Here is a 25,000-nt window from a genome sequence, read left to right on the forward strand (position 1 = left end):
GACTGGAGAGTTGTTGGGCTTGAGTACAACTGTGGAGAGTTGTTGTGATTGAGTACAACTGTGGAGAGTTGTTGGGGTTGAGTACGACTGTGGAGACTTGTTGGGGTTGAGTACAACTGTGGTGAGTTGTTGGGGTTGAGTACGACTGTGGAGAGATGTTGGGGTTGAGTACGACTGTGGTGAGTTGTTGGGGTTGAGTACGACTGGAGAGAGTTGTTGGGGTTGAGTACGACTGTGGAGAGATGTTGGGGTTGAGTACGACTGTGGTGAGTTGTTGGGCTTGAGTACAACTGTGGAGAGTTGTTGTGATTGAGTATGACTGTGTAGAGTTGTTGGGGTTGAGTAAGACTGTGGCGAGTTGTTGGGGTTAAGTACAACTGTGGCGAGTTGTTGGGGTTTAGTACAACTGTGGAGAGTTGTTGGGGTTGAGTACGACTGTGGATAGTTGTTGGGGTTGAGTACGACTGTGGAGAGTTGTTGGGGTTGAGTAAGACTGTGGAGAGTTGTTGTGATTGAGTATTACTGTGTCGAGTTGTTGGGGTTGAGTACGACTGTGAAATGCATGTTTGTTTGTAGTTGTGGAACTCATGTTGTTGAGTTGTTTGGGATGAGACCTACTGCAGATTGTTTGCTTGTTTGTTTGTTGTTGTGCTGTTGATGTTGAGTCCTACTGTGGATACATTTTCATAATGATCCAAACATCCCAAAGTCTGATACAGATTTTTCTGTTGTAAATATAAGAGGTAAGACAAGGCCTTTTTATTTTTATTTAAAATATTTTACTACCATCTCTCTGCTCTAATCTGTATGAGATCAGTCATAGCCTCAGGTGTGGTGTTTTTTTTTATGTCCATACATTACATTGTCATTCTCTCTCTCTCTCTCTCTCTCTCTCTCTCTCTCTCTCTCTCTCTCTGTCTGTCTGACTGTGGGTAATAATGGTATGAAGAGGAATGTCTGGCTCATGAATTAACTGAATTAGCATCTCTGGAAATGTGAGTTCTCTCCTTTACTGTACTTTTCTCAGAACTTTTCCTGTGCTGAATATTAATGAGTGCTAATGAATATTAATCTGATGGATGTAACAATCTTTTTTGCTCTTCCTAAACTGTCAATTGAAGGTGCCCTTTCTTCTTTCTCTTGCTCTCTCTCCCTTGCTCTCTCTCTCTCTATCTCTTGATTATGAGTGGATTGAATGGTGCATGGAACATAGTCTATATATGATGTGTGTGGATGTACAGTATGTGTGTGACATACAGAGAGACGATGAGTTGGAAGCAGTACTGAGACATTCGCTCACTGACTGAGACCTTAGCTCACTGACTGAGCCATTACCTCACTGAGTGAGACCTTAGCTGACTGAGATCTTTGCTCACTGAGACCTTAGCTGACTGACTGAGCCATTACCTCACTGACTGAGACCTTAGCTGACTGAGATCTTTGCTCACTGAGACCTTAGCTGACTGAGATCTTTGCTCACTGAGACCTTAGCTGACTGACTGAGCCATTACCTCACTGACTGAGACCTTAGCTGACTGAGATCTTTGCTCACTGAGACCTTAGCTGACTGACTGAGCCATTACCTCACTGACTGAGACCTTAGCTGACTGAGATCTTTGCTCACTGAGACCTTAGCTCACTGACTGAGCCATTACCTCACTGAGTGAGACCTTAGCTGACTGAGATCTTTGCTCACTGAGACCTTAGCTCACTGACTGAGCCATTACCTCACTGAGTGAGACCTTAGCTCACTGACTTTAGTTCACTGAGACCTTAGCTCAATGACTGAGACCTTAGTTCATTGACTGAGACTGCTGAGACAGTAACTCACTGACTGGGACTTTAGTTCACTGAGTGATACTTTAGTTCACTGAGACATTAGTTCACTGACTGAAACCTTAGTTCATTGACTGCTACCTTAGTTCACTGAGACCTTACTTCACGGAGACCTCAGCTTACTGACTGAAACCTTAGCTCACTGACTGAGACTTTTGTTCACTGACCAAAAACCGTAGTTCCCTGACTGAGACCTTGGATCACTGACTGAGCACTTACCTCACTGACTTAGGACTTAGTTCACAGTCTGAGGCCTTAGATTAGCCATATGCACTCACATAGTGTCTGTCCCTTCTAGTGTGTGTCACTACTGAATGTGCTCATGTAGTGTGTGTCACTTGTGTATATGCTCACGTGGTGTGCGTGTCTTATGTGTATGTGCTCACGTGGCGTGTGCGTGTCTTATGTGTATGTGATCACGTGGTGTGCGTGTCTTATGTGTATGTGCTCACGTGGCGTGTGCGTGTCTTATGTGTATGTGCTCACGTGGTGTGCGTGTCTTATGTGTATATGCTCACGTGGTGTGCGTGTCTTATGTGTATGTGCTCACGTGGTGTGCGTGTCTTATGTGTATGTGCTCACGTGGCGTGTGCGTGTCTTATGTGTATGTGATCACGTGGTGTGCGTGTCTTATGTGTATGTGCTCACGTGGCGTGTGCGTGTCTTATGTGTATGTGCTCACGTGGTGTGCGTGTCTTATGTGTATGTGCTCACGTGGCGTGTGCGTGTCTTATGTGTATGTGCTCACTTGGCGTGTGCGTGTCTTATGTGTATGTGCTCACGTGGTGTGCGTGTCTTATGTGTATGTGCTCACATGGCGTGTGCATGTCTTATGTGTATGTGCTCACGTGGTGTGCGTGTCTTATGTGTATATGCTCACGTGGTGTGCGTGTCTTATGTGTATGTGCTCACGTGGCGTGTGCGTCATTTCCATCCCTGCAGCTGTGGTGAATCCCAGACTGCTGCCAGCTTCATTTGTGTTCTACAGACATTCTCTCCCTGTCTCTCTGTATATCTGTCTCTCCCTCTGTCTCTCTCTATCCCTGTTGCTCTCTTTGTCTGTCTCACATATACACATTTATTTAAACCCGAGGTCTGTGATAATATCAGTACCATCAGTACAAATCAGTTCATTAATTATTGCAGCATTCTTGTTTCTCTGTTCTCTGTCTCTCTCTGTCCTAGAGCGAATTTACACAGCAGTTTCTAACCAAGAGACCATATGGGAATGTGCACTTGAGAACTTTGAACCTTAACCTCCAACCCATAATGGGATGAGAATTTAGTGTTAATGAAACAGGATGCACCCACCTCTATGATGACATCAGAACCAGCAGTAAATTTGATTGGTCTGTCTTTGTCCTCCGAGTTGCAAAAGACAGCATATGTCAAATGGCCTCCATATGCGTGAAGCTGCAAACACACACACACACACACACACACACACACACACACACACACACACACACACACACACACACACACACACACACACACACACACACACACACACACACACGTGAGTGTCTCCTTTCTGGCACATGAATACATTTTTTCTCTAATGTAATGTATTTTAAATGTTTGTTTTTATTGGACCAATTACACCCAGTTGCTCCAAAATGAGAAAGTGAGCTATAATTGAAGAAAAGAATCGACACACTTACAGGAGGTGACCCTCCCTATGACACACCTAATCACTGCTCCACAAAACAAACAGGTAAGACACATAGTTCCTTCACCTCTCCTCCTCCTCCTCCTCCTCTCAGCCCCTCTCCTCTCCTCCTCTCCTCTAGATGAGCAGGTCAGTGCGCTCTTGAGTCTCTGGAAGAGTTTGTTTTCTAACCTTTGTAGCAGTTCCTTGATAGAGAAGAATGCTCGGTGGGAGATGTTGGGTGAAGGAACCCATGTGGAGATATTACGGGATTCCTGGATTTAAGGATCATTACGTCCCCTCCTCACAAACATTCTAGATGTGACACATCTTTTCAGATGTCATAGCAACCTCAGTGTGTGAAAGAGTGCAGTGTGTTCTAGAAAGTACAGACTGCATCAGACCACAGACGGACAGAAGGATGTGGAGAAGAGAGCCCACCTTGAGTATACACCAACATTTATATATATAATATACTCACTCAACAGCCTTGTTTAGGAACACCTGCTGTCTGACTAACACACTAAAATCATGTCTTTTCAGACACATGCTGACACACACACACATTCTTGTCTACTCTCTACTAGAGAACAGACCTAAAGCTGTGATATGAGAAAAGTGTGTGTGTGTGTGTGTGTGTGTGTGTGTGTGTGTGTGTGTGTGTGTGTGTGTGTGTGCGCACATGTTCATATCCATGTGTCCACACGTGTGTGTATATTTGTTTGCTTTAGTGTGTCCGCGTGTCCCTCCCATGACGTCACTACTCCCATGGTAACACCTGCCTTGTTTGGTTCACATGTGCGTCTTTGTTTTGGGTGTCCTGCCCAACCTCCTCGTTTGGCTCCCCAACCCTGTTATTCGTTTCGCCTGTTGGTTGGTAGCCTGTTTTTTATAAACCCTGCGTTTGTGGGGTTTTCTTGCTTGTCATTGTTAGGCTATATTTGATGTTTCCTTGTTGTCATCGTTTTTAGTGTACCTTGTTACCTGGTGGTCCTTGTTCCTGTGGCTATGCTGCGGGTTGTTTTTATCGTTTGTATTCTTATTCGTTCTCTGTGTATACTCGTTTGTTGTTTTCGGTTATGTATTCTGCTCGTGTTTTTGTTTCTTCATTCGACTCTCTCTCTTTCCCGACCCTGGAACGTGCTCATGACTGTGCTTACAGATTTGCCCTTAATAAATCTCACTTTTCTCCGCGTTTTTGCGTCCGCTTCTGCATAGCTCTGCGTTACGGTAAGATGGAGTCTGGCCCCCCTTTGTGCTGTTACACACTTCATTTTTTACTGTCTGGAGTAGCATCTGCATTTTGTGTATAATGACCAACATAACATACCCTGAGTAACACACCTGTACAACACACATGCATATACCACACACCTACTCAGTTAAACGCACTAATACCACACATACATACTACCAGTAACACACATTCAGAGAACACACACCTATGAAATTCACACAAAAACACACACCTATAAAGTACACACATACTCTCCAATAAATATATACAACCGCCATCTCCTGAGTAAATATACACACCCTCTAGCAGGGAGAGAAGCACTAAATATATTCATAGAAAACTGAAACAATCAGTGAGCTCCAATCATGCATATACTCTCACTAACCACACGGACAGAACATCAGTGTGCAGCTACGCGCCAGGTAACTGTCTCGCTTAGTGTGTGTGTGATTGTGTGTGTGTGTGTGTGTGAGAGAGAGAGAGAGAGAGAGAGAGAGAGAGAGAGAGAGAGAGAGAGAGAGAGAGAGAGAGAGAGAGAGAGAGAGAGAGAGAGAGAGAGAGAGAGAGAGAGAGAGAGAGAGAGAGAGAGAGAAGGTGAGGGTGTGTACTCTGCACAGTGCCTGGTTCATCCATCATCATAATGCTCTATCATGTCTGATACCTCAGTAGTCCGTTGATAGGCAGTATATATGTGTGTGTGTGTGTGTGTGTGTGTGTGTGTGTGTGTGTGTGTGTGTGTGTGTGTGTGTGTGTGTGTGTGGGTGTGTGTGTGTGTGTGTGTGTGAGTGTGTGAGCAGTAATTGATATGCTATTTCTTTCTCGTTGTAACTTTGCAGAGTGGAGAATGAGAGTTTTGCTATGGAAACACTCGATCACTATAACAACCATCACATTTCCACTGGCTGAAAAATAGCAAAGTAGCTTAGCTATATGTCCATATATACCACTCTACACCATATGTGGTAACACACACACACACACACACACACACACACACACACACACACACACACACACACACACACACACACACACACACACACACAGCATGGCACTTTTAAAAGCATTTAAAAACAAAACTGTACCCCAACAACACGTGCATTCCACAGTTGTTCAGCCCTGCACACAAGTATTTATAACCACTAACAGAATTTAGATAGAAATGTTGAAGACGTCTGGGTTTGTTCGGTGTCTGTTGTCACACTGTGTACTGTCACTCTTTAGGCGCCTTCTCACCTTGTTCCCCAGGTAGGAGGGCGGAGCTCTCCAGTAGAAGGGCGTGGTCAAGTGAGCCTTGGCTTCTGTATGGCTCACAGCTATGTGGAGGGGTGTGTCTCTGGTAAGAAGTGCTGGCACTAGCCCCTCCCCATCTGTGCCAGTCAAATACCACCCAGACATATCAGTTATCTAAAGAGAGAAAGAGGAACATGATATGATATATATATTGATAAAAAGATAGAATAAGAGTGGAGGGGGGGGAGAGATGAAGCTTGGCCTGACACAGCAAACATTTTGTCATCTTTGAGTTGTCAGATGATAAGTTTGTAAAAACAGAAAACTTTTACCTTGACCTAGAAACGAACTTTAAGACACACACAGGATGGAGACATGCACGCACACACATGCGCGCACACACACACACACACACTACACTCTCCTACAGAGAAAAAAAAATAGTGTGTATGTGTTTGCTTGTGTGTCTGTGTCTGTGTATGTGTGTGAAAGATTGAAAACCAGTGCTGTATAAATAAATGTCTCTTTTTTATCCCTCCTGCTGTAGGTTTGACAGTTGCTCTGCTAATTTGGATGTTGGACGTCTCGCTGTCACCTCAGAAACAGACTTCTGGGGTAGATAGATATTTGAGAATTCTTGGCAAACGTACACATAAACACACACGCATGCACACACACATACACACAAACACACAAGCTCAGGAAATGGTTGAGGTTTTGTTTGTGTTTAGTCTAAGACTTGATACGTTATGTCTGTGGGTTTATATGTTTGCTCTTTGGGCTTGCTAATGTGTGTGTGTGTGTGGTCTGTTTATTTTTTGTGTTTAGATAAAGGACGTATATTTGTGTGTGTCCATGTATGTGTGTGTGTGCATGAGAGAGAGAGAGAGAGAGAGAGAGAGAGAGAGAGAGAGAGAGAGAGAGAGAGAGAGAGAGAGAGAGAGAGTGATTACACATCAGTCTCTACAGCCGTCTTTGTTTTGGTGTTTTATCTGCTCATGCCAAATTTTGCCTCTTCCATAAACAATGCAAATATTCCAAATATACATCAACGTCTACTTCACTGACGACAGATGTCTGTGAAAAGATTAATACTTTTTATAGTTCTTTCTGTGTCGGTACAGTCAATATGAAACAAAATAAAAATATAAAATATGAAACAAAACATAAAATCTATAAAATGTATCAAATGTTTCATATAAATGATTTCTTAAGTTTGTCTGTCTGGTCTCTGGCTGTGGGTGAAGTTGAACCTGACGTAGCTGGTGGTGGCATGCACGCTCACACAGCCCACCCGAGCTCCACCCATCACCGCTGCACTGGCTGCATTGGGCTCCTGCCCTCACTGCAGAGCACACAGAGGGCTCTAATGAGTGGCGCCCCCTGCTGCATGGGTCAACTCACACCAGCAGGAAACAAGAAGTAAACAAAGATCAACATCTCACAATGAAGTGTTTCCTGACCATGAGGATGGAGAGCTAATCTCCCATGTCCACCCCACATACCACGTATGAATGTCATACGTGAATATATATGATTATGGGAATCAGTGTGGCCACTGTGCAACCTCTCCAACTGCTTTGGTATGGGTGGGTGAGGGAAGGTTTATCTGCAGAGCCGTCATATCCTCCCACTGTAGCCCAGACCTGCTCCTCACTGATGGAGCTGGGGGGCTCCCTGTAGGCCAGACCTGCTCCTCACTGATGGAGCTGGGGGGCTCCCTGTAGCCCAGACCTGCTCCTCACTGATGGAGCTGGGGGGCTCCCTGTAGCCCAGACCTGCTCCTCACTGATGGAGCTGGGGTGCTCCCTGTAGCCCAGACCTGCTCCTCACTGATGGAGCTGGGGTGCTCCCTGTAGCCCAGACCTGCTCCTCACTGATGGAGCTGGGGTGCTCCCTGTAGCCCAGACCTGCTCCTCACTGATGGAGCTGGGGTGCTCCCTGTAGCCCAGACCTGCTCCTCACTGATGGAGCTGGGGTGCTCCCTGTAGCCCAGACCTGCTCCTCACTGATGGAGCTGGGGGGCTCCCTGTAACCCAGACCTGCTCCTCACTGATGGAGCTGGGGTGCTCCCTGTAGCCCAGACCTGCTCCTCACTGATGGAGCTGGGGGGCTCCCTGTAGCCCAGACCTGCTCCTCACTGATGGAGCTGGGGTGCTCCCTGTAGCCCAGACCTGCTCCTCACTGATGGAGCTGGGGGGCTCCCTGTAGGCCAGACCTGCTCCTCACTGATGGAGCTGGGGTGCTCCCTGTAGCCCAGACCTGCTCCTCACTGGTGGAGCTGGGGTGCTCCCTGTAGCCCAGACCTGCTCCTCACTGATGGAGCTGGGAGTCTCCCTGTAGGCCAGCCAGACCCTGTAGGCACTACCAGGTTGCTGCCATTAATGAAACAGATATGCTGATGATGTCACAATGGCTACGTCCATGGAGACAATGAAAAGGAGATGCCGGCTGTTGCACAGTAAAAACAATTTTTTTTCTGTTCGCTAATCCTGAAGATCCCTGACCATGAGCATGACACAAGACACAACCAGGGTTCGAACCCGGATCCCAGTCGGATAGGTGTGCTGCACGGGGGTGTACCCTGGGACCTTACTAATGCCACCCAGTGCTTCGACGTTATGAGACCAGTAGGGGGTGCTAATGGCGTTCAACCGCACCACGAACCTCCTCCTCTGGAGAGACAGGAGAGTCCTGACATGCACAGAGATGTTGGCGGGGTAACCAGGCCGTTTAACCAGAGCACAGGCAGCGACAGAGTTCATCTGAGATTGATTACTAACATTTAGGGAAGCACACACACATGCACACGCTCAGGCACACACACACACACACACACACACACACACACACACACACACACACACACACACAAACACCATTGGGCAGTGATTAAAGCTACCTCTGCTTGGAACGGAGAACTCAAGGTCGGGTTAATTGCAGAGACAGATGCATGTAGCCATCTATGAACTCACACACACACACACACACACACACACACACACACACACACACACATGAATCCCTCAAATTGCCCCATTGTCCTTGTTTTCCCCCCACACACCATTAACCTCTGATCATGGTGCCAGAAAGTGTGAGTGTGTGTGTGTGTGTGTGTGTGTGTGTGTGTGTGTGTGTGTGTGTGTGTGTGTGTGTGTGTGTGATCTGTATGTGTGCAATAAATGTATTTATTGCTAAATGAAGTTGAATCCAAGTAATCAGAGAAATGTCAATAGATACACACACACAGGTGCACACACACACACACACGCACACACACACACACACGAGTGGGTGATTAGGTCCAAATTCCTACATTACTGCGGTCCCACTGCGATGCCACACAGTAACTGGCCACCCCGGAACAGTAACACTCTTCACACCCCTGGAAACTGTCTCCATGGAGATTATAGAATCCCACTTTACACTGGTCACAGTTCTCCCCTTCCACATTCTCCTGCAGAGAGAAAGACAGAGAAAAAGAGAGAGAGAAACAGAGGAAGGGAGAGAGAGAAGACAACAGCTGCATGAGGGAAACTGGGTTGTGTGCACTCCCACACACTGTGACAGCACACTCAAGGAAAGTGTGACACACACATGCACACACATATTTACTTACATATATTAATTTACCTGCACATACGCTACACATAAACATATGTAAATAATTAAATATGTAAATAATTCAAAATTAAATCATGTCTTAGAAGTTAAATCAAACAATGTAAATGTTTTGGGTTTCAACAGATACTTCACAAAGACTCAATGTCCATTTACCAGTCTGCCCCGCCCCCTCACCTATGCCACTGGATATGTGGGCTCCCAATTTGCCTCAACTCAACCCCATCACCCTGGACTTGCCACAGTCCCACAGGGATTCCATTACACGTCACTCAAACACGAAGCTCCGTTTGCATTGTCTATGAGCCTACATAGAGTAGTAAGATCTCTGTATTCGTCATCTCTGACAATAAAAACGATGAATATCTGTTTGCTTACACTCTGTTTGTTTGTACTAGAACTAGCAATCGGTCTTTCTGTCCACTCATCTGTCACCTATTTATTCCTCAGTCTGCCATTCATCTGACTATCTGTCCATCCATCAATCCCTCCCTCCCTCCCTCCCTCCCTCCCTCCCTCCTTCAATTTCTCCATCTGCTGTAGGTCTCCGTCTGTTTCTCCAACTCGGGCCTGTTAGAACTGCTTTCATCGACTCATCTGTTTTTGAGTATAAAAGGTTGATTTGTCTCCTGTTGCTTGGCCTTTTCTGCAGTGTGTTTCTCTCTGAGCAGAGAACAGCTGTTGTCTCCTCGCTACAGATCAGACTGTCATCAGTCAGTGGATTAAACTTTAAATAACTTCTCACTTTGACTCAAAAGCTGGGACCAACCAAACTGGTCTAGACCACATTCACGGATCTTTATCCTAACTGTGGGAGCAGGTCTCAAAGATCGAACACAGCGCGGGTTCTACTGAACGTAATATTTTGGCATCTACCATGGACCAGGAGCTATGGGGCTGGTGGAGACAAGCCCATCGAGGGTTCCTGGAATGCAACACACCTCTCCGGTGCTCTTTGTTTACTGTTTTAATGAGTAGCTAAAAATGAGGATTTATGTGCATGTGTTGGTCCCATCACATTTCCTTTGAGTTAGTGTGCAGAAATCGTTTCACCATCCTCGAAGCGAGCATTTGTGTTAGTTCTCTCCCTCATCTCCCTGTTCGCCATAGATCTTTTCTGTCTTCTTGATGGGTGAGTCCTAAAAGACTTTGCTTTGCCAGGAAGATGGCTGTGCTTGAACAGAAATGGCGTGTTCTGGCCCTTCTTCGACCCTGACGCTACCATACTGATGTTTTCTAAAATCTCTCCAACTCCTGCAAGCTGCTAACCTGGGGTGGGTTTCCCGAAACGTTCGTAGCGCTAAGTACTTCGTAACCTCGTATGAAACGTATGAGGTTAAGAAGTACTTAGCACTAAGAACGTTTTGGGAAACTCACCCCTGTTTGTTTGATGACCTTGTGACTGCTTTTATTGATATAATAAGTTCATGATATAATAAGTTTGATTTATATAATAAGTTCTTCAGATTGGTATTTATTTATTATTGGTATTATCTCCTGGATCACATGTAACTGCAACATTGACTATAAAACTTCAGTTCAGTTCTTTCTATGCAAATCTTAATTTCAAGTTTTGTTTTGGTTAACCTACTATGGGATAATACTATTGTACACAAGTCAATGTTTGCTGTAAAATGTGATGGCTATGGTGTTCGTTTTTGGTCAAAACAATGTGAACGATGGAATGCTGAACAATTAAAAACATTTTTGTTTTATTTTCATCCGAGGCCACATATATTCCTATCTTCATCTGGTTATAATCTACATAATCCTATGACAATCTGCTTTATTTCAGCTGGATTATGTAGGACCCTCCCTTATGTCCATAATAGGCAATGTAGCAGCCTGAAGCTGTATTTACTACCCCTGTCTTATTGAGTGTGTGTGTGTGTGTGTGTGTGTGTGTGTGTGTGTGTGTGTGTGTGTGTGTGTGTTTGTGTGTGTGTGTGTGTGTGTGTGTGACCTGACACTGCTTTCATTGCCCCAACAGAATCGGGTTTAAAGATTATCTTAACATTGGGAGGCTTGTTTCAAAAATTGACTGATTTATTCTGAGCTTAGTTGGGGTTTCTCATTACAAACCAGATATTATCACTATTTCTACAACATATAGAGTACAATGAGGATGAAATTAGAATAGACAATGGTGTTGAGTGTGTTGTGTGTGTTGAGTGTGTTGTGTGTGTTGTGTGGTCTTGGGTGCCACATGTTTCTGTGAACTTAATTTCCGAGTCAGTTGTAATGCAGTTAGCTCATTTTTAATCATTTTTATTAACATTATTCTGCATGATAAACAACTGACTAACAGCAACATTTATAGGCCTCCCTCTGCTCTCACTGACTCTACAAAATGTGTTTTGTCAATTATTAATTATCTGTAGAGGAATAATGAAATTATTATTTTGAGCGACTTCAACAGTAATGTCACACCCCCCCCCCCCCCCCCCCCCCCCTGCGGTTCCCATGCCAACGTCTCATCGTGCTCCGTTTCACTTTTGTTTCATGCGCTTCCTGTTTTCTTCCAGGTCTTGTTTCCTTGTGCTTCCTTGTTTGGGGTCCTGTTCTGCCCCTTGTTTCATTCCCTGCCTGTTATTGGTTTCACCTGTGTCTTGTTATTCCCTCATTAGTTTGAATATTTAAGCGCTGTGTTTGGTAGGCTTGTTTGTCTGTTATTGGCGCTGTTTCTTTCTGGTTAGTTTCATGGTTTCTGTCTGCCGTTGTTGTTTTCATCACTTAGCCTTTGTCGTTTCTCTGTTGTTGCTGTTATATTATGTCGCCTTTCCCCTTTTTTCTTGTTTTGGTTTGTCTTCATGTTCTCTTGTGTCTTCTAGCCCCTCCAACAGCCTCCGTTATTATTTTATTAATTTTTCTCGTGTTTGAAAAAACACCTCTCTGCCTTGAATATTTCCTTCACATGGTCACTGCCAGAGTTACAAGTAATTGGCTTGACTGTTCATCATCATAATGATAGAAATGTTTTGATTGTGTAAACCTCACTCAGTTAACTAATGAACATATTACAATGAATTATCAGATTTCTTCTCTGGATTGGACACTTTCATTCCGTAACCCTGAAATGATCATTAGATCTGCTATTAGGTCAGGCTGTTAGTGATCCTTCTGTTATACATTGTTTGCAAAAACTACAATTCCCAGCTCTCCTTCTATATATATTGAGACAATATTAAAATATTAATGTAAAAGTTTATTGGTTTTGTTTTCAAAATAAGCAAAGTGCTAGAATTTAAATGCCTTTAAAGCCTTAATGAGTGTGTGTGTGTGTGTGTGTGTGTGTGTGAGTGTGTGTGTGTGTGTGTGTGTGTGTGTGTGTGTGTCCTACCTTACACACACACGGTAGATGGCAGGGGTCCAGGTTGATGCTGCCCACAGCACTACAGTTGCAGCGTTGGCACTCAGGGAATCCGGTGTAGCCAAACGCACACCTGTCACACCTCTCACCTGTGTAGCCCTGCTTACAGTGGCACGAGCCTGCAGACAGCCCTGTACGTGTGTGTGTGTGTGTGTGTGTGTGTGTGCAGACAAAAACACATGCTGTTACACACAGAGTTCTCTCTAATGAATCAAAGTCCTGACGCACAACACCACACACACGTATATACTGCCTATAAATGTAAGCTTTAATGAACTCAGTCCCTATAAACACGTGTTGCCTTTTCTACTTTTTCAGAATTCAAATGTTAAAGTTAATTTTTAAAAGGCCAAGTTGTCATTGCACACGACTGTTACAAGGCATTTATAGTTTAATTTAGAATTTTACATCTGCTAAATGCATATTGAGGTGCTTTGCATCTAACAAGCTATACTAGATCAGTTGCCACAGTTCAGGTAAAGGCTGATGTGGGTGGGGCATGAAGCAAGAGTAGGCGGAGAATTGTCAAGGTGAGGTACATGTGGGTGTGGCTTACTGTACCTGCCCTGCCCTGACTGTCATCAGGTACACAGACAGAGGAGACGGAGCCTCGGAGATCACAGTCACAACGTGTGCAGGGGTGAGCGTCCTCTGCACTCACCTGAAAGAGAGAAGAGAGAGAGAGAGAGAGAGAGAGAGAGAGAGAGAGAGAGAGAGAGAGAGAGAGAGAGAGAGAGAGAGAGAGAGAGAAAGAAACAAAGAAAGAGAGGAGGAAGATGATCAGTATTATGGCCAAACTTACACAACACACTGGAGGGGTTTTATGTCTGCTGTAAGGCATAAGGTCATTGCTCATTATATCTTTGCTTCCTTATAAACATGACATTCTGATACAAACGTATAAACATGACACTCTGATATTCCGAACCAAATAAGAACTGAAAACAGACAGAGACTCACCCTACTCGGTCGATAGTAACCATCAACACATGACTGGCAGTTTATTCCAGCTGTTTTGTCAGAGCAACCGATACAGACTCCACCTCCTTCATACTCGCCGTCAGTGTTCAAACTGAGTTTCCTGTCAGCCACTGTTTGATTATAGTAGCACTCCTCTGATTTGCCATGACAGTTACACTCTGCACAAAACAGTCGTTAAAAATGATTACAGTGGAAGCAGACAAATGAGATGACTACAGCCTGTTAGACATTTTGTTGGTTTGTGTTAGATTGTTGTTGGAGTCCATTTCTTTGTAGGTGGTTTTTGATGGACTGTGTTTTGTTTTGTTGTTCTTTCTTTTGGTTGAGGTTCTGTTATGGTTGGGTTCTGCAGTGGTTTGGGTTCCTTTAAGTGGTTCTGCTGGGTTTTAGTTTTCTGATTTGGGTTGTTTTGGTATGTTCTGTTGGGTGTTTTTGGGGCTCTGTTATGACTGGGATTATGTTAGTGAGTTCTGCTGGGCTTTAGTTTTCTGATTTGGGTTGTTTTGGTATGTTCTGTTGGGTGTTTTTGGGGCTCTGTTATGACTGGGATTATGTTAGTGAGTTCTGCTGGGCTTTAGTTTTCTGATTTGGGTTGTTTTGGTATGTTCTGTTGGGTGTTTTTGGGGCTCTGTTATGATTATGTTAGTGAGTTCTGCTGGGTTTTAGTTTTCTGATTTGGGTTGTTTTGGTATGTTCTGTTGGGTGTTTTTGGGGCTCTGTTATGATTATGTTAGTGAGTTCTGCTGGGTTTTAGTTTTCTGATTTGGGTTGTTTTGGTATGTTCTGTTGGGTGTTTTTGGGGCTCTGTTATGATTATGTTAGTGAGTTCTGCTGGGTTTTAGTTTTCTGATTTGGGTTGTTTTGGTATGTTCTGTTGGGTGTTTTTGGGGCTCTGTTATGACTGGGATTATGTTAGTGAGTTCTGCTGGGTTTCTGAGGTGATTTGGGTTCTCCCTGTAGGTTCTGATGGGTTCTGTAGGTTCTGTAATCCTCTTACTCTCACAGACGTGGCGTGTCAGGAAGGTCCCCGCCATCCAGGGCTTCTGGTTGTAACCAGGGCAACAGCGGTCACAGCTCTCCCCACACGTGTTGTCTTCACATTCACAGCTTAGCTTCTAACACACAGGAACAAAAACATTACCAACATTAACTAACATCTACACACACACATCTTAACACGATCATTTAATGTCTTATATATGAGTATTAATATGTTTCATACTAACATATTTTAATTATCCTTACTAAGCATGTACTTATGTATAGATAGATTGGATATTTTAAGCATTGTTTAACATTTACTTTAAGCATTTATCTACTTTTCCTTAGTTGTTTTGTGCATCCATAAACTACTTATTTTACATTGTCTTAGTGAAGGACATACACATTTCTAGGATTTAATGATATTCCATGTTCAAAAGTTTCATCATTATTATTACTATTACTATTAATAGAAATTGCTAAATTTCCTTCGGGATCAATAAAGTATGTATGTATCTATCTATCTATCTATCTATCTATTATTATTACTATTATAAAAGAAAGTGTCTGGGGTGATGTGGTCTGTAGGTCTGTAATGTGTGTCTGTAGGTCTGGAGTAATGTGGTCTGTAATACTGGGGTGATGGTGTCTGTAGGTCTGTAATGTGTGTCTGTAGGTCTGGAGTAATGTGGTCTGTAATACTGGGGTGATGTGGTCTGTAGGTCTGTAATGTGTGTCTGTAGGTCTGGAGTAATGTGGTCTGTAATACTGGGGTGATGTGGTCTGTAGGTCTGTAATGTGTGTCTGTAGGTCTGGAGTAATGTGGTCTGTAATACTGGGGTGATGGTGTCTGTAGGTCTGTAATGTGTGTCTGTAGGTCTGGAGTAATGTGGTCTGTAATACTGGGGTGATGTGGTCTGTAGGTCTGTAATGTGTGTCTGTAGGTCTGGAGTAATGTGGTCTGTAATACTGGGGTGATGTGGTCTGTAGGTCTGTAATGTGTGTCTGTAGGTCTGGAGTAATGTGGTCTGTAATACTGGGGTGATGTGGTCTGTAGGTCTGTAATGTGTGTCTGTAGGTCTGGAGTAATGTGGTCTGTAATACTGGGGTGATGGTGTCTGTAGGTCTGTAATGTGTGTCTGTAGGTCTGGAGTAATGTGGTCTGTAATACTGGGGTGATGTGGTCTGTAGGTCTGTAATGTGTGTCTGTAGGTCTGGAGTAATGTGGTCTGTAATACTGGGGTGATGGTGTCTGTAGGTCTGTAATGTGTGTCTGTAGGTCTGGAGTAATGTGGTCTGTAATACTGGGGTGATGTGGTCTGTAGGTCTGTAATGTGTGTCTGTAGGTCTGGAGTAATGTGGTCTGTAATACTGGGGTGATGGTGTCTGTAGGTCTGTAATGTGTGTCTGTAGGTCTGGAGTAATGTGGTCTGTAATACTGGAGTAATGTGGTCTGTAATACTGGGGTGATGGTGTCTCTTTCCTTGGTTCCCAAGTGATCTATGCATTCGATATGAATTAAGGATGAGCTAAGGACAACTTCTTTAGTCCTGTATCATACAGTATAATCCAATATAATCCTGCATAATATAATAATGTTATAATACTGTATAATATAATAATGTTATAATACTGTATAATATAAAAATGTTATAATAATACTGTATAATATAATAATGTTATAATACTGTATAATATAATAATGTTATAATACTGTATAAAAATGTTATAATAATACTGTATAATATAATAATGTTATAATACTGTATAATATAATAATGTTATAATACTGTATAAAAATGTTATAATAATACTGTATAATATAATAATGTTATAATACTGTATAAAAATGTTATAATAATACTGTATAATATAATAATGTTATAATACTGTATAATATAATGTTACAGTAATCTAGGCCAGCAGAACCAAATTCCCGAACAACACTGTGTGTGTGTGTGTGTGTGTGTGTGTGTGTGTGTGTGTGTGTGTGTGTGTGTGTGTGTGTGTGTGTGTGTGGACCATCACCTTGGTAAATGTGTTGAGCGGGCAGGCTTTAGCATGGCCATAACAGATACACATACCCCCGACTGATATGTCCTTAATGGAGTAATAATACTGTAGAGGTAAACACACATTATTGTCAATAACACACAAAGAAAAATTTACCAAAAACAAATAATACACAATAATACACATCTAATGTGTACAGACTAATTAAGAGCACACATGTTTCATTAGAGATGAGACATGATGTTTTACAAAGCAAAGCATCAGTCTATAATCCAAACCTTTAATCCAAATCCTAATCAGAGAAAGGGCCCATAATCCTCCCTGTTACTGATGCATGTTGCTTTTAAAGAGAATTGGAACTAGGAACAGGACTCCCCCTCTCTGTGTGTGCGCGTATGTGTGTGTTTGTGTGTGTGTGTGTGTGCGTGTTTGCGTGTGTCTGTGTATGTGAGACATGGCACGGGTCAAAGTGTGTGTGTTTGTGAGGTAAGAATCAGTGTGTTTGTGAACGTGAGTGTGTGTGTGTGTGTGTGTGTGTATGTGTGTGTGTGTACAGAACAGAAGGAGCCAGTTTTGTAATTACTGAGTAGTTTTAATCAAATCCCATCTGTTCAACACAGCCTCTTTAGGTTGTGCCATGTGTGTGTGTGCGTATTTTATGTGTTTGGACCAGCCATCAGTCTAACCCTCAGTTGAATCCTAGGGGACTGAGTGCAGTGAGATTTGCTACCCTTTTATCTGAGTGACCGAGCGTACTTCAAGCTTCTTCTCCTGTTTGTTAGCAGTACAAGTCCTGTTGTGGCCAGTCATAAAGATTTATGCAAATATGCTCCACTAAGTGATTTCAGTTTAAGAAGTTTTAAGATGGCTTCACATTGTGCGCTTATTGTACTGATTTTGCTGTTGCAGATGATAATCGTCAACGATTTCTTTAGTTGTGAGGTAAAATCTTTGCAAATGTAACGTGTCACGCTCCACAGTAGCCAATTTAGCCTCGGTCACCAAATAAAGCCACGACAACTTAATGTGAAATATTGGACAAAAGTTTCTGGCAGTGTGACCATTGCTATGAGACACGGCACGGAATTACGCACAGCCCACACACCAAAGACTGATCAACAGCAGCTCAGTGAAACTGAAACGAAGTATGTTGGACACAAAAGTAAAACCTTTTTTGGATTTGTGACAGCAGAGAAAAGCACCTTTTGATGTCTCGTCTGAGTCTCACCTCCTTCTCTGTTGGAGCCCAGCCTCATACGGATGATTAAAGCAGACTGTTGTAATTTTCTACCATTGTGGGTTTATCACCAGAAAATCTTTACAGTGTAATGACATTTTATGCACAAGTGAGATCATACAATCTGGAATTTAGTTAAGAGATCAGCTGTAGACAGGAGATTCACCTAACCCATACTCTCCAGTGACACAAAACTGAATAATAAGTACTCTCAAAACAAGTGTTGGCAAGTACGCTCCAATTCATATGTACCCGTCTGGTGACGATGGGGTCGATATCCCTTGGGTCATTGAGTGCAAGGGTCATGAGGTCAGCATTCAGAGTGCGTATCCGTTGGAACTTGAGGCGGATGTACCGGGCGGTGGTGAAGTTGAGCAGGGTCGGCGAGGGGTCATCTGCACTGGGACGTCCGTTTATTAGAGATGTGTGGATCTGTAAAAGCAGGAAGAACAGAGGAGTGAGGGGTGGAGGGATAGAATAGAGGGATGAAGAAAGACAAGGATAAACATAGAGGGATGGAGTGATAAAGGGTTGGAGGGATAAGGGAATACACAATCAGGTGTGGAACTCCAGTCCTGAATGACTAGAGTCCATCACAGTGTGCTAATTGTTTCTAACAGGCTTACGTAACAGGCTTGAGTCATGAACGTGGTAATGAACTGATAAATTGGATCAGGAGTGTTAAAGCAAATAACACCATTAACTGTGCTGGACTCTGGTCATCCAGGAGCAGAGACTGACCCCTGTGCTGAACTCTTATGATCCAGGAGCAGAGATCAAACCCTGTGCTGGACTCTGGTTGTCCAGGAGCAGAGACTAACCCCTGTGCTGAACTCTGGTCATCCAGGAGCAGAGACTGACCCCTGTGGTGAACTCTTTATCATCCAGGAGCAGAGACTGGCCCCTGTGCTAAACTCATCATCCAGGAGCAGAGACTGACCCCTATGCTGAACTCATCATCCAGGAGCAGAGATTGTCCCCTGTGCTAAACTCATCATCCAGGAGCAGAGACTGTCCCCTGTGCTAAACTCATCATCCAGGAGCAGAGACTGACCCCTGTGCTGAACTCATCATCCAGGAGCAGAGACTGTCCCCTGTGTTAAACTCATCATCCAGGAGCAGAGACTGTCCCCTGTGCTGAACTCATCATCCAGGAGCAGAGACTGTCCCCTGTGCTAAACTCATCATCCAGGAGCAGAGACTGTCCCCTGTGCTAAACTCATCATCCAGGAGCAGAGACTGTCCCCTGTGCTAAACTCATCATCCAGGAGCAGAGACTGACCCCTGTGCTGAACTCATCATCCAGGAGCAGAGACTGACCCCTGTGCTGAACTCATCATCCAGGAGCAGAGACTGACCCCTGTGCTGAACTCATCATCCAGGAGCGGAGACTGACCCCTGTGCTAAACTCATCATCCAGGAGCAGAGACTGTCCCCTGTGCTAAACTCATCATCCAGGAGCAGAGACTGACCCCTGTGCTGAACTCATCATCCAGGAGCAGAGACTGACCCCTGTGCTAAACTCATCATCCAGGAGCAGAGACTGACCCCTGTGCTAAACTCATCATCCAGGAGCAGAGACTGTCCCCTGTGCTAAACTCATCATCCAGGAGCAGAGACTGACCCCTATGCTAAACTCATCATCCAGGAGCAGAGACTGACCCCTGTGCTGAACTCATCATACAGGAGCAGAGACTGACCCCTGTGCTGCAGGGAGCTGAGTGCACGTGTTCAGATGGAGTGATGGCATCAAAGTACTACAGCCCAGAAATCAAAGAGAATGGAAATCATAACGGCCTTTACTTCCCTAACAGGTATTAATGAGAACATTAGCATATTCAGATGGTTGTGGGTGAACAAGTCTGGTATTACAATTCCTGATTAATTAAGCTGAGAAATTCATCCTTTCAGTAAAGTTGCACTTGAACCACTTAGCACACAGCAGCTGGGAGGTGTGATTGAGCGCCAGGCATCCAGCCAGACGCTGTAGGAGCCCCTAGTGTTGAGGCTGGGGAGGGACTGAGCTGCCCCCTAGTGTTGAGGCTGGGGTGGGACTGAGCTGTCACCCCCCCTAGTGTTGAGGCTGGAGAGGGACTGAGCTGCCCCCCCCCCAGGTGTTGAGGCTGGGGTGGGCCCAGGCTGCTGTTTCCTGCAAAACGTGACGAGGCATCACTGTGGCGTTCAGGCTATGCTACACGGGCGCACACTCTCTACTCTACACCTCACACACACGCCCTGCTGCTCTGGGACTCAAGGCTAATGAGCATCGCTAATTTCAGCCGCGTGGGTTTACACTGCGCCTGTGATTGTAGGAGGGACGGGGTGACATTTGAAATGACCTCACATGTACACACACACAAACACATATATAAATCCCCAGCTCACACACATGCACACACACACACACACACACACACACACACACACACACACACACTCACACTCACACTCACACACACTCCTTCTTCCCTTTCATTTCGCCTGTCCTTGCATTCATGTCTCTCTCATAAGAAACCTGTTTACCCACAATGCACCACACATTTCGTCCGCCCAGATAAATGAGGAGAGAGAGCTAACCAAACGAAAAACCAAATCCTCGCTTCCTGACAGCGGTGCTGTGGAAGTGCGCTGTGTTCACAACAGTAATGACATTTCCAAGGTTTCTACAGAATACAACCATAGGTTCAGTCATTTCCACACAATAAAATGCTAAATGCATCATATACTCAAGCAGGCTGTGTCTTTCTGCATCTTTATGGTCTTTCCTTGAATAAACGCACCGAACTCCAATCCATCAGGAACAAACCATGGGACACAATGAATTTTGCCTTGACAAGCCTTCATCTTTCATCCTGAATGGGCCGCTGGTTTCTCTTTATCTCTCTTCTGGCTGCAGCTACACACTCTGCGATGCTGCACTTGTCCCATTGTTTAAGCTTTTTTCTTCCTTTTGTTTCTTATTATTCATTCAGAGTTTCACCCCATAGTCCAAAAATATGATTCTGTTCATAGCTTTGAAGTGTCTTCTATCTCTAAATGTTGGGTTAAAAATTGAACGCATTTTCTGTTCCAAATAGTGTCCTTCGTTGCAGGGTTTTAAGCACAAAAATGTATACCACAAAAACTTAAACAACTTTAGCTGGAGAAAAATACCTAAGACTGTGATTACGAAAAGAGCAGAAATGTCTTAATTAAAAGATCGAAAGGTGAGTGTGAGTGATTAAGGTGACTGAGGTGTGTTGGTGATCTCAGCGCCAGAGTGACCAGGTGACACTCACCTCGCCGTTCTCCAGAGGGTGGATCCTGGAATAGAACGACGTGCAGATGACCTCATTATCACGTGTGTAGGCGGGTGGGCCAGTTCTTGGGGGGATATGGAAGCGTGTGATGCATTCCGTGTCCGTGAGGGCATAATACTGCCAAGGCGTGTAATTCACCCCATCCAGAGAACGTTCCAGAATCCAGTTCCCCGGCCGTGGAGAGTTAGCAGCTTTCAGGATCACGTACGCTATCTGGAACACCTGGAAGATGGAGAGGTTAAGATACATTAGCATATAGTCACTGAAAGAGGATGACCACTCTCACAGCATACAGGCAACACCCACAGAACACTCACCCCACACACAAATATCAAAATGTTGGTTTCAGGGCAGTGCTACCCCAACAGTCCACAGCAAACACTGACATCCCCAGTGTTGGGTTTGTGTGCCATAAATGAGTCTGATAGCTCTGGAAAATCTCTCCTGTCATTCACACTGGTTCATTCACCTTTTCCAGAACATTCTATAACAAACTGTTAGCCAGAACGTTGGTGTTTATCAGATTTGTCAACTACCACAAAACATTTGGGTATACCGGAAAACACCTAAAGGTCTGAGTTAGCTAGAGCTTCCAGTTAGCTTGCACAGTGTTTATCAAAATGCTCTCGCCATGCTTTCTGCATGTTGCTCAGGGGAAAAGCTTTGATCCTGATTTTAATTCAGTGCTGCTTCTAGCCGGTAGTGCTACAATTCAACAGGGTTTCCATAAATACAGTGGAAATGATTAAACATGAAAAATGTAAAATTTAATCAGTAATTAAAAAGTCTCCTGTTCAGAGTGTAGTACAACTGGTTGTGAATTTCTCTCAGGGATATATATATATATATATATATATATATATATATATATATATATATATATATATATATATATATATATATATATATATATATAAAACAGGAGGCATATATATTAAAACAGGAGGTTTTTCACGGTCAGAGGCTAAAGGCTGAACACATGTGCAAAGCAGCAGAGAATCTGGCTTTTCACACAGGAGTAGAATAAAGAAGGGAGATCAGGTACAGAAGGGCACTGAAATAAAAGAGAACAAAGTCAAAAGTCAAAAAAGAGAAGAGAAAAAAGTTTTCCCATGATCCTCTTCTCTCTATTCACTAGAGAAACACCCAAGGGGCACTTTGTAGCCAGAGCAGTGATGGAGTTACAACTACAGAGCAGCAGTGTGTGTGTGTGTGTGTGTGTGTGTGTGTGTGTGTGTGTGTGTGTGTGTGTGTGTGTGTGTGTGTGTGTGTGGTCCTGATGGGTATCCTGTAGCCTGACTGATGCTCAGGGGCACAGTGACATTCCGGTCTGCCTCAAAAGAGGAGGAGAAGAAAAAAGCCAGTAAAGAAAGGCGGCATCTCTTTACCCACAAACCCCCAGTTAGGTCTGACATGAGGCCAGCAGGTAAGACATGTACAACCACCCCCACACCGCCCCCCACTCTCCCTGTCTGTAAGAGACAGAGGAGCGGAGCTCTTTCACAGTACGCATTATCAAACAAGACTCATCAACCTAGCCCAAAGTCTGTCCTTTCTGTCTCTCTCTCCCTCTCTCTGTCTTTCTCTCCCTCTCTTGGTCTCTCTCTCCCTCTCTCTGTCTCTTTCTCTCAAGTCAAGCTTGCATTCATGATTACCCAAACTGCACACAGAATACAGCAGGGTGAAATATCACTTCTCCAGTGCAACATAAAGTGCAGAGACAAAACAGTAAACAGGAGTGCAGACACTAAGACACGAGGGTGCGGAATGCGGAGCAGTCAAAAACAGAACAGGGAATAACACACAGAACACTGAACACAACGTACGGTAGCGGCACGCCATGCCTGAGATCTAGTGCAGTGTGTTTCTGAGAGTCTAGATTGGAGTCGGGTTTGTGGATGTACGGGGGTGGGGGACCCAGTACTATGGCTGAAAGTCTTCCACACTGCAGCAGAGAGAGCTCAAACTCCGTCACCTTCTAGTGGGTGGTAAGAGGGAGAACAGGCCATGGGAGATGTGGGAAGGGTCCTCTAAAATGGTGGTGGCTCTACAGGTGGACGTGTTTTTTATATAATGATGTGGTTGGGGGCAGAAAGGTCCTGTCTTTGCTACCTGCTGCAGGATCCTTGGGTCCAAGAAGTATAATGTGGTGAGGATGGATGAAAGACACGTTACCCTCCTCAGTGCGGGAAGCGTAGACACTGCTGTGTCCTTGTGGATGAGGTGTTGAGTTCCCAGGTGAGGGCCTCTGTGGATGAAATGTTGAGTCCCCCCACCTGTTGGGTCACCGGTGAACTTGGTGTGATTGCTTATGTGCTTCACAGCACATTTGCTGGTCAGCAGGATGAACAGAAATGGGTCAAACACAGGTTCTGTCTGATTGTGGTCTCTCAGTCAGCAGTGTCAGCTTTCCAACAGTTTTTTGAATGACGTTTATTTTGAATTCGGAACTGAAGTCAACAAACAGCTTTTTTATTTTCTTACTTTCCAGACGGCACAGGGCTAAGTGGAGGCTGGTGGATATGGCAACAATGGTAGACGGCTGGTACAATAGGTACACTACAGTGGGTGTAGGTGGGCAAGGGGTTGAGCCTTTGCCCCTTGACTAGCCTCTTGAAGCACTCCCTGATGGCTGGAGTGAGTGGCACGAGTCAGTAGATGTTGAAGGAGGAATACAGCTCACTGCATAGGCACAGGAAGGATTGTTGTCACTTCCAGGCAGGAGGGCATGACAGATTGGCTCAGAGAGGAGTTAAATATGTATGTAACGACACGCTCCAGCTCATTAGAGTATTCACTGGGCACAGGTCCAGGTGTGTTGACTTCACTGTTCAACCACAGTGCCAGTCATCAGGAGGAACGGTGAATTTCTGTGTGGCCTCAGTGTTCTTCAAACCGTGTTCTTCAAACCGTGTTCTTCAAACCGTGCACAGACATCGTTCATGGAACCTGGGAGAAAGGTGCCACTGCTACGGAGATGTGCGGTCACGTGGCCGACGGGCTGCACGTGTGCCGTGCCAGACAGCAGCGTCACGTGCTCGACGGCGCACGCACCTCTGTAGGCACTACTGCTTCCTGCTTGGCTCTTATAATGGCCGTCTTGGGGAGGGTAACGCCTCCTGCACACTTGTTGACGTAGCCGTACACAGACACTACGTCCTCCTACAACGTGACGGAGTCACCACGTGTTGCAGCCTCCCTGAACATAGTTCAGCCAGGACCCACCAGGACCCCCCAGAACCGGCCAGGACCCGCCAGGACCCCCCAGAACCAGCCAGGACCCCCCAGAACCCCCCAGAACCCGCCAGGACCCACCAGGACCCGTCAGGCTCCAGTATCCCCTCTCTCAGAAGTTGTGTGGCGTATCCCAGACGTGGTCTGTATTTGAGAATGAGTGAAACCGAGATGAGCTCCGAGCTGATGACGTGGGCAGCTGGTGCTGCTACACTCCAAGAAGCTTGTAAACAAGGTCTAATGTGTTTACTCCCCACGTCTTAAAATCCACACTGATGAAATGCAGGGAGAAGTGACCACATTACTA

General features: G+C 44.7%; 1 protein-coding gene across 1 annotated transcript in view; it reads right to left on the reverse strand.

Annotated features, from left to right (window-relative positions):
• The window catches only part of lama2 (laminin, alpha 2), a 170,019-nt gene that overhangs the window by 80,882 nt on the left and 64,137 nt on the right, over positions 1 to 25,000 (reverse strand). Inside the window, 10 exon segments of the mRNA XM_077016596.1 lie at positions 3,148 to 3,249; positions 5,961 to 6,131; positions 9,274 to 9,414; positions 12,919 to 13,079; positions 13,510 to 13,609; positions 13,909 to 14,087; positions 14,927 to 15,044; positions 16,939 to 17,028; positions 18,413 to 18,592; positions 21,439 to 21,681. Coding sequence (XP_076872711.1) covers positions 3,148 to 3,249; positions 5,961 to 6,131; positions 9,274 to 9,414; positions 12,919 to 13,079; positions 13,510 to 13,609; positions 13,909 to 14,087; positions 14,927 to 15,044; positions 16,939 to 17,028; positions 18,413 to 18,592; positions 21,439 to 21,681 — 1,485 coding nt within the window.

Source organism: Brachyhypopomus gauderio, chromosome 9, assembly GCF_052324685.1.
Source record: "Brachyhypopomus gauderio isolate BG-103 chromosome 9, BGAUD_0.2, whole genome shotgun sequence".
Classification (NCBI taxonomy): domain Eukaryota; kingdom Metazoa; phylum Chordata; class Actinopteri; order Gymnotiformes; family Hypopomidae; genus Brachyhypopomus; species Brachyhypopomus gauderio.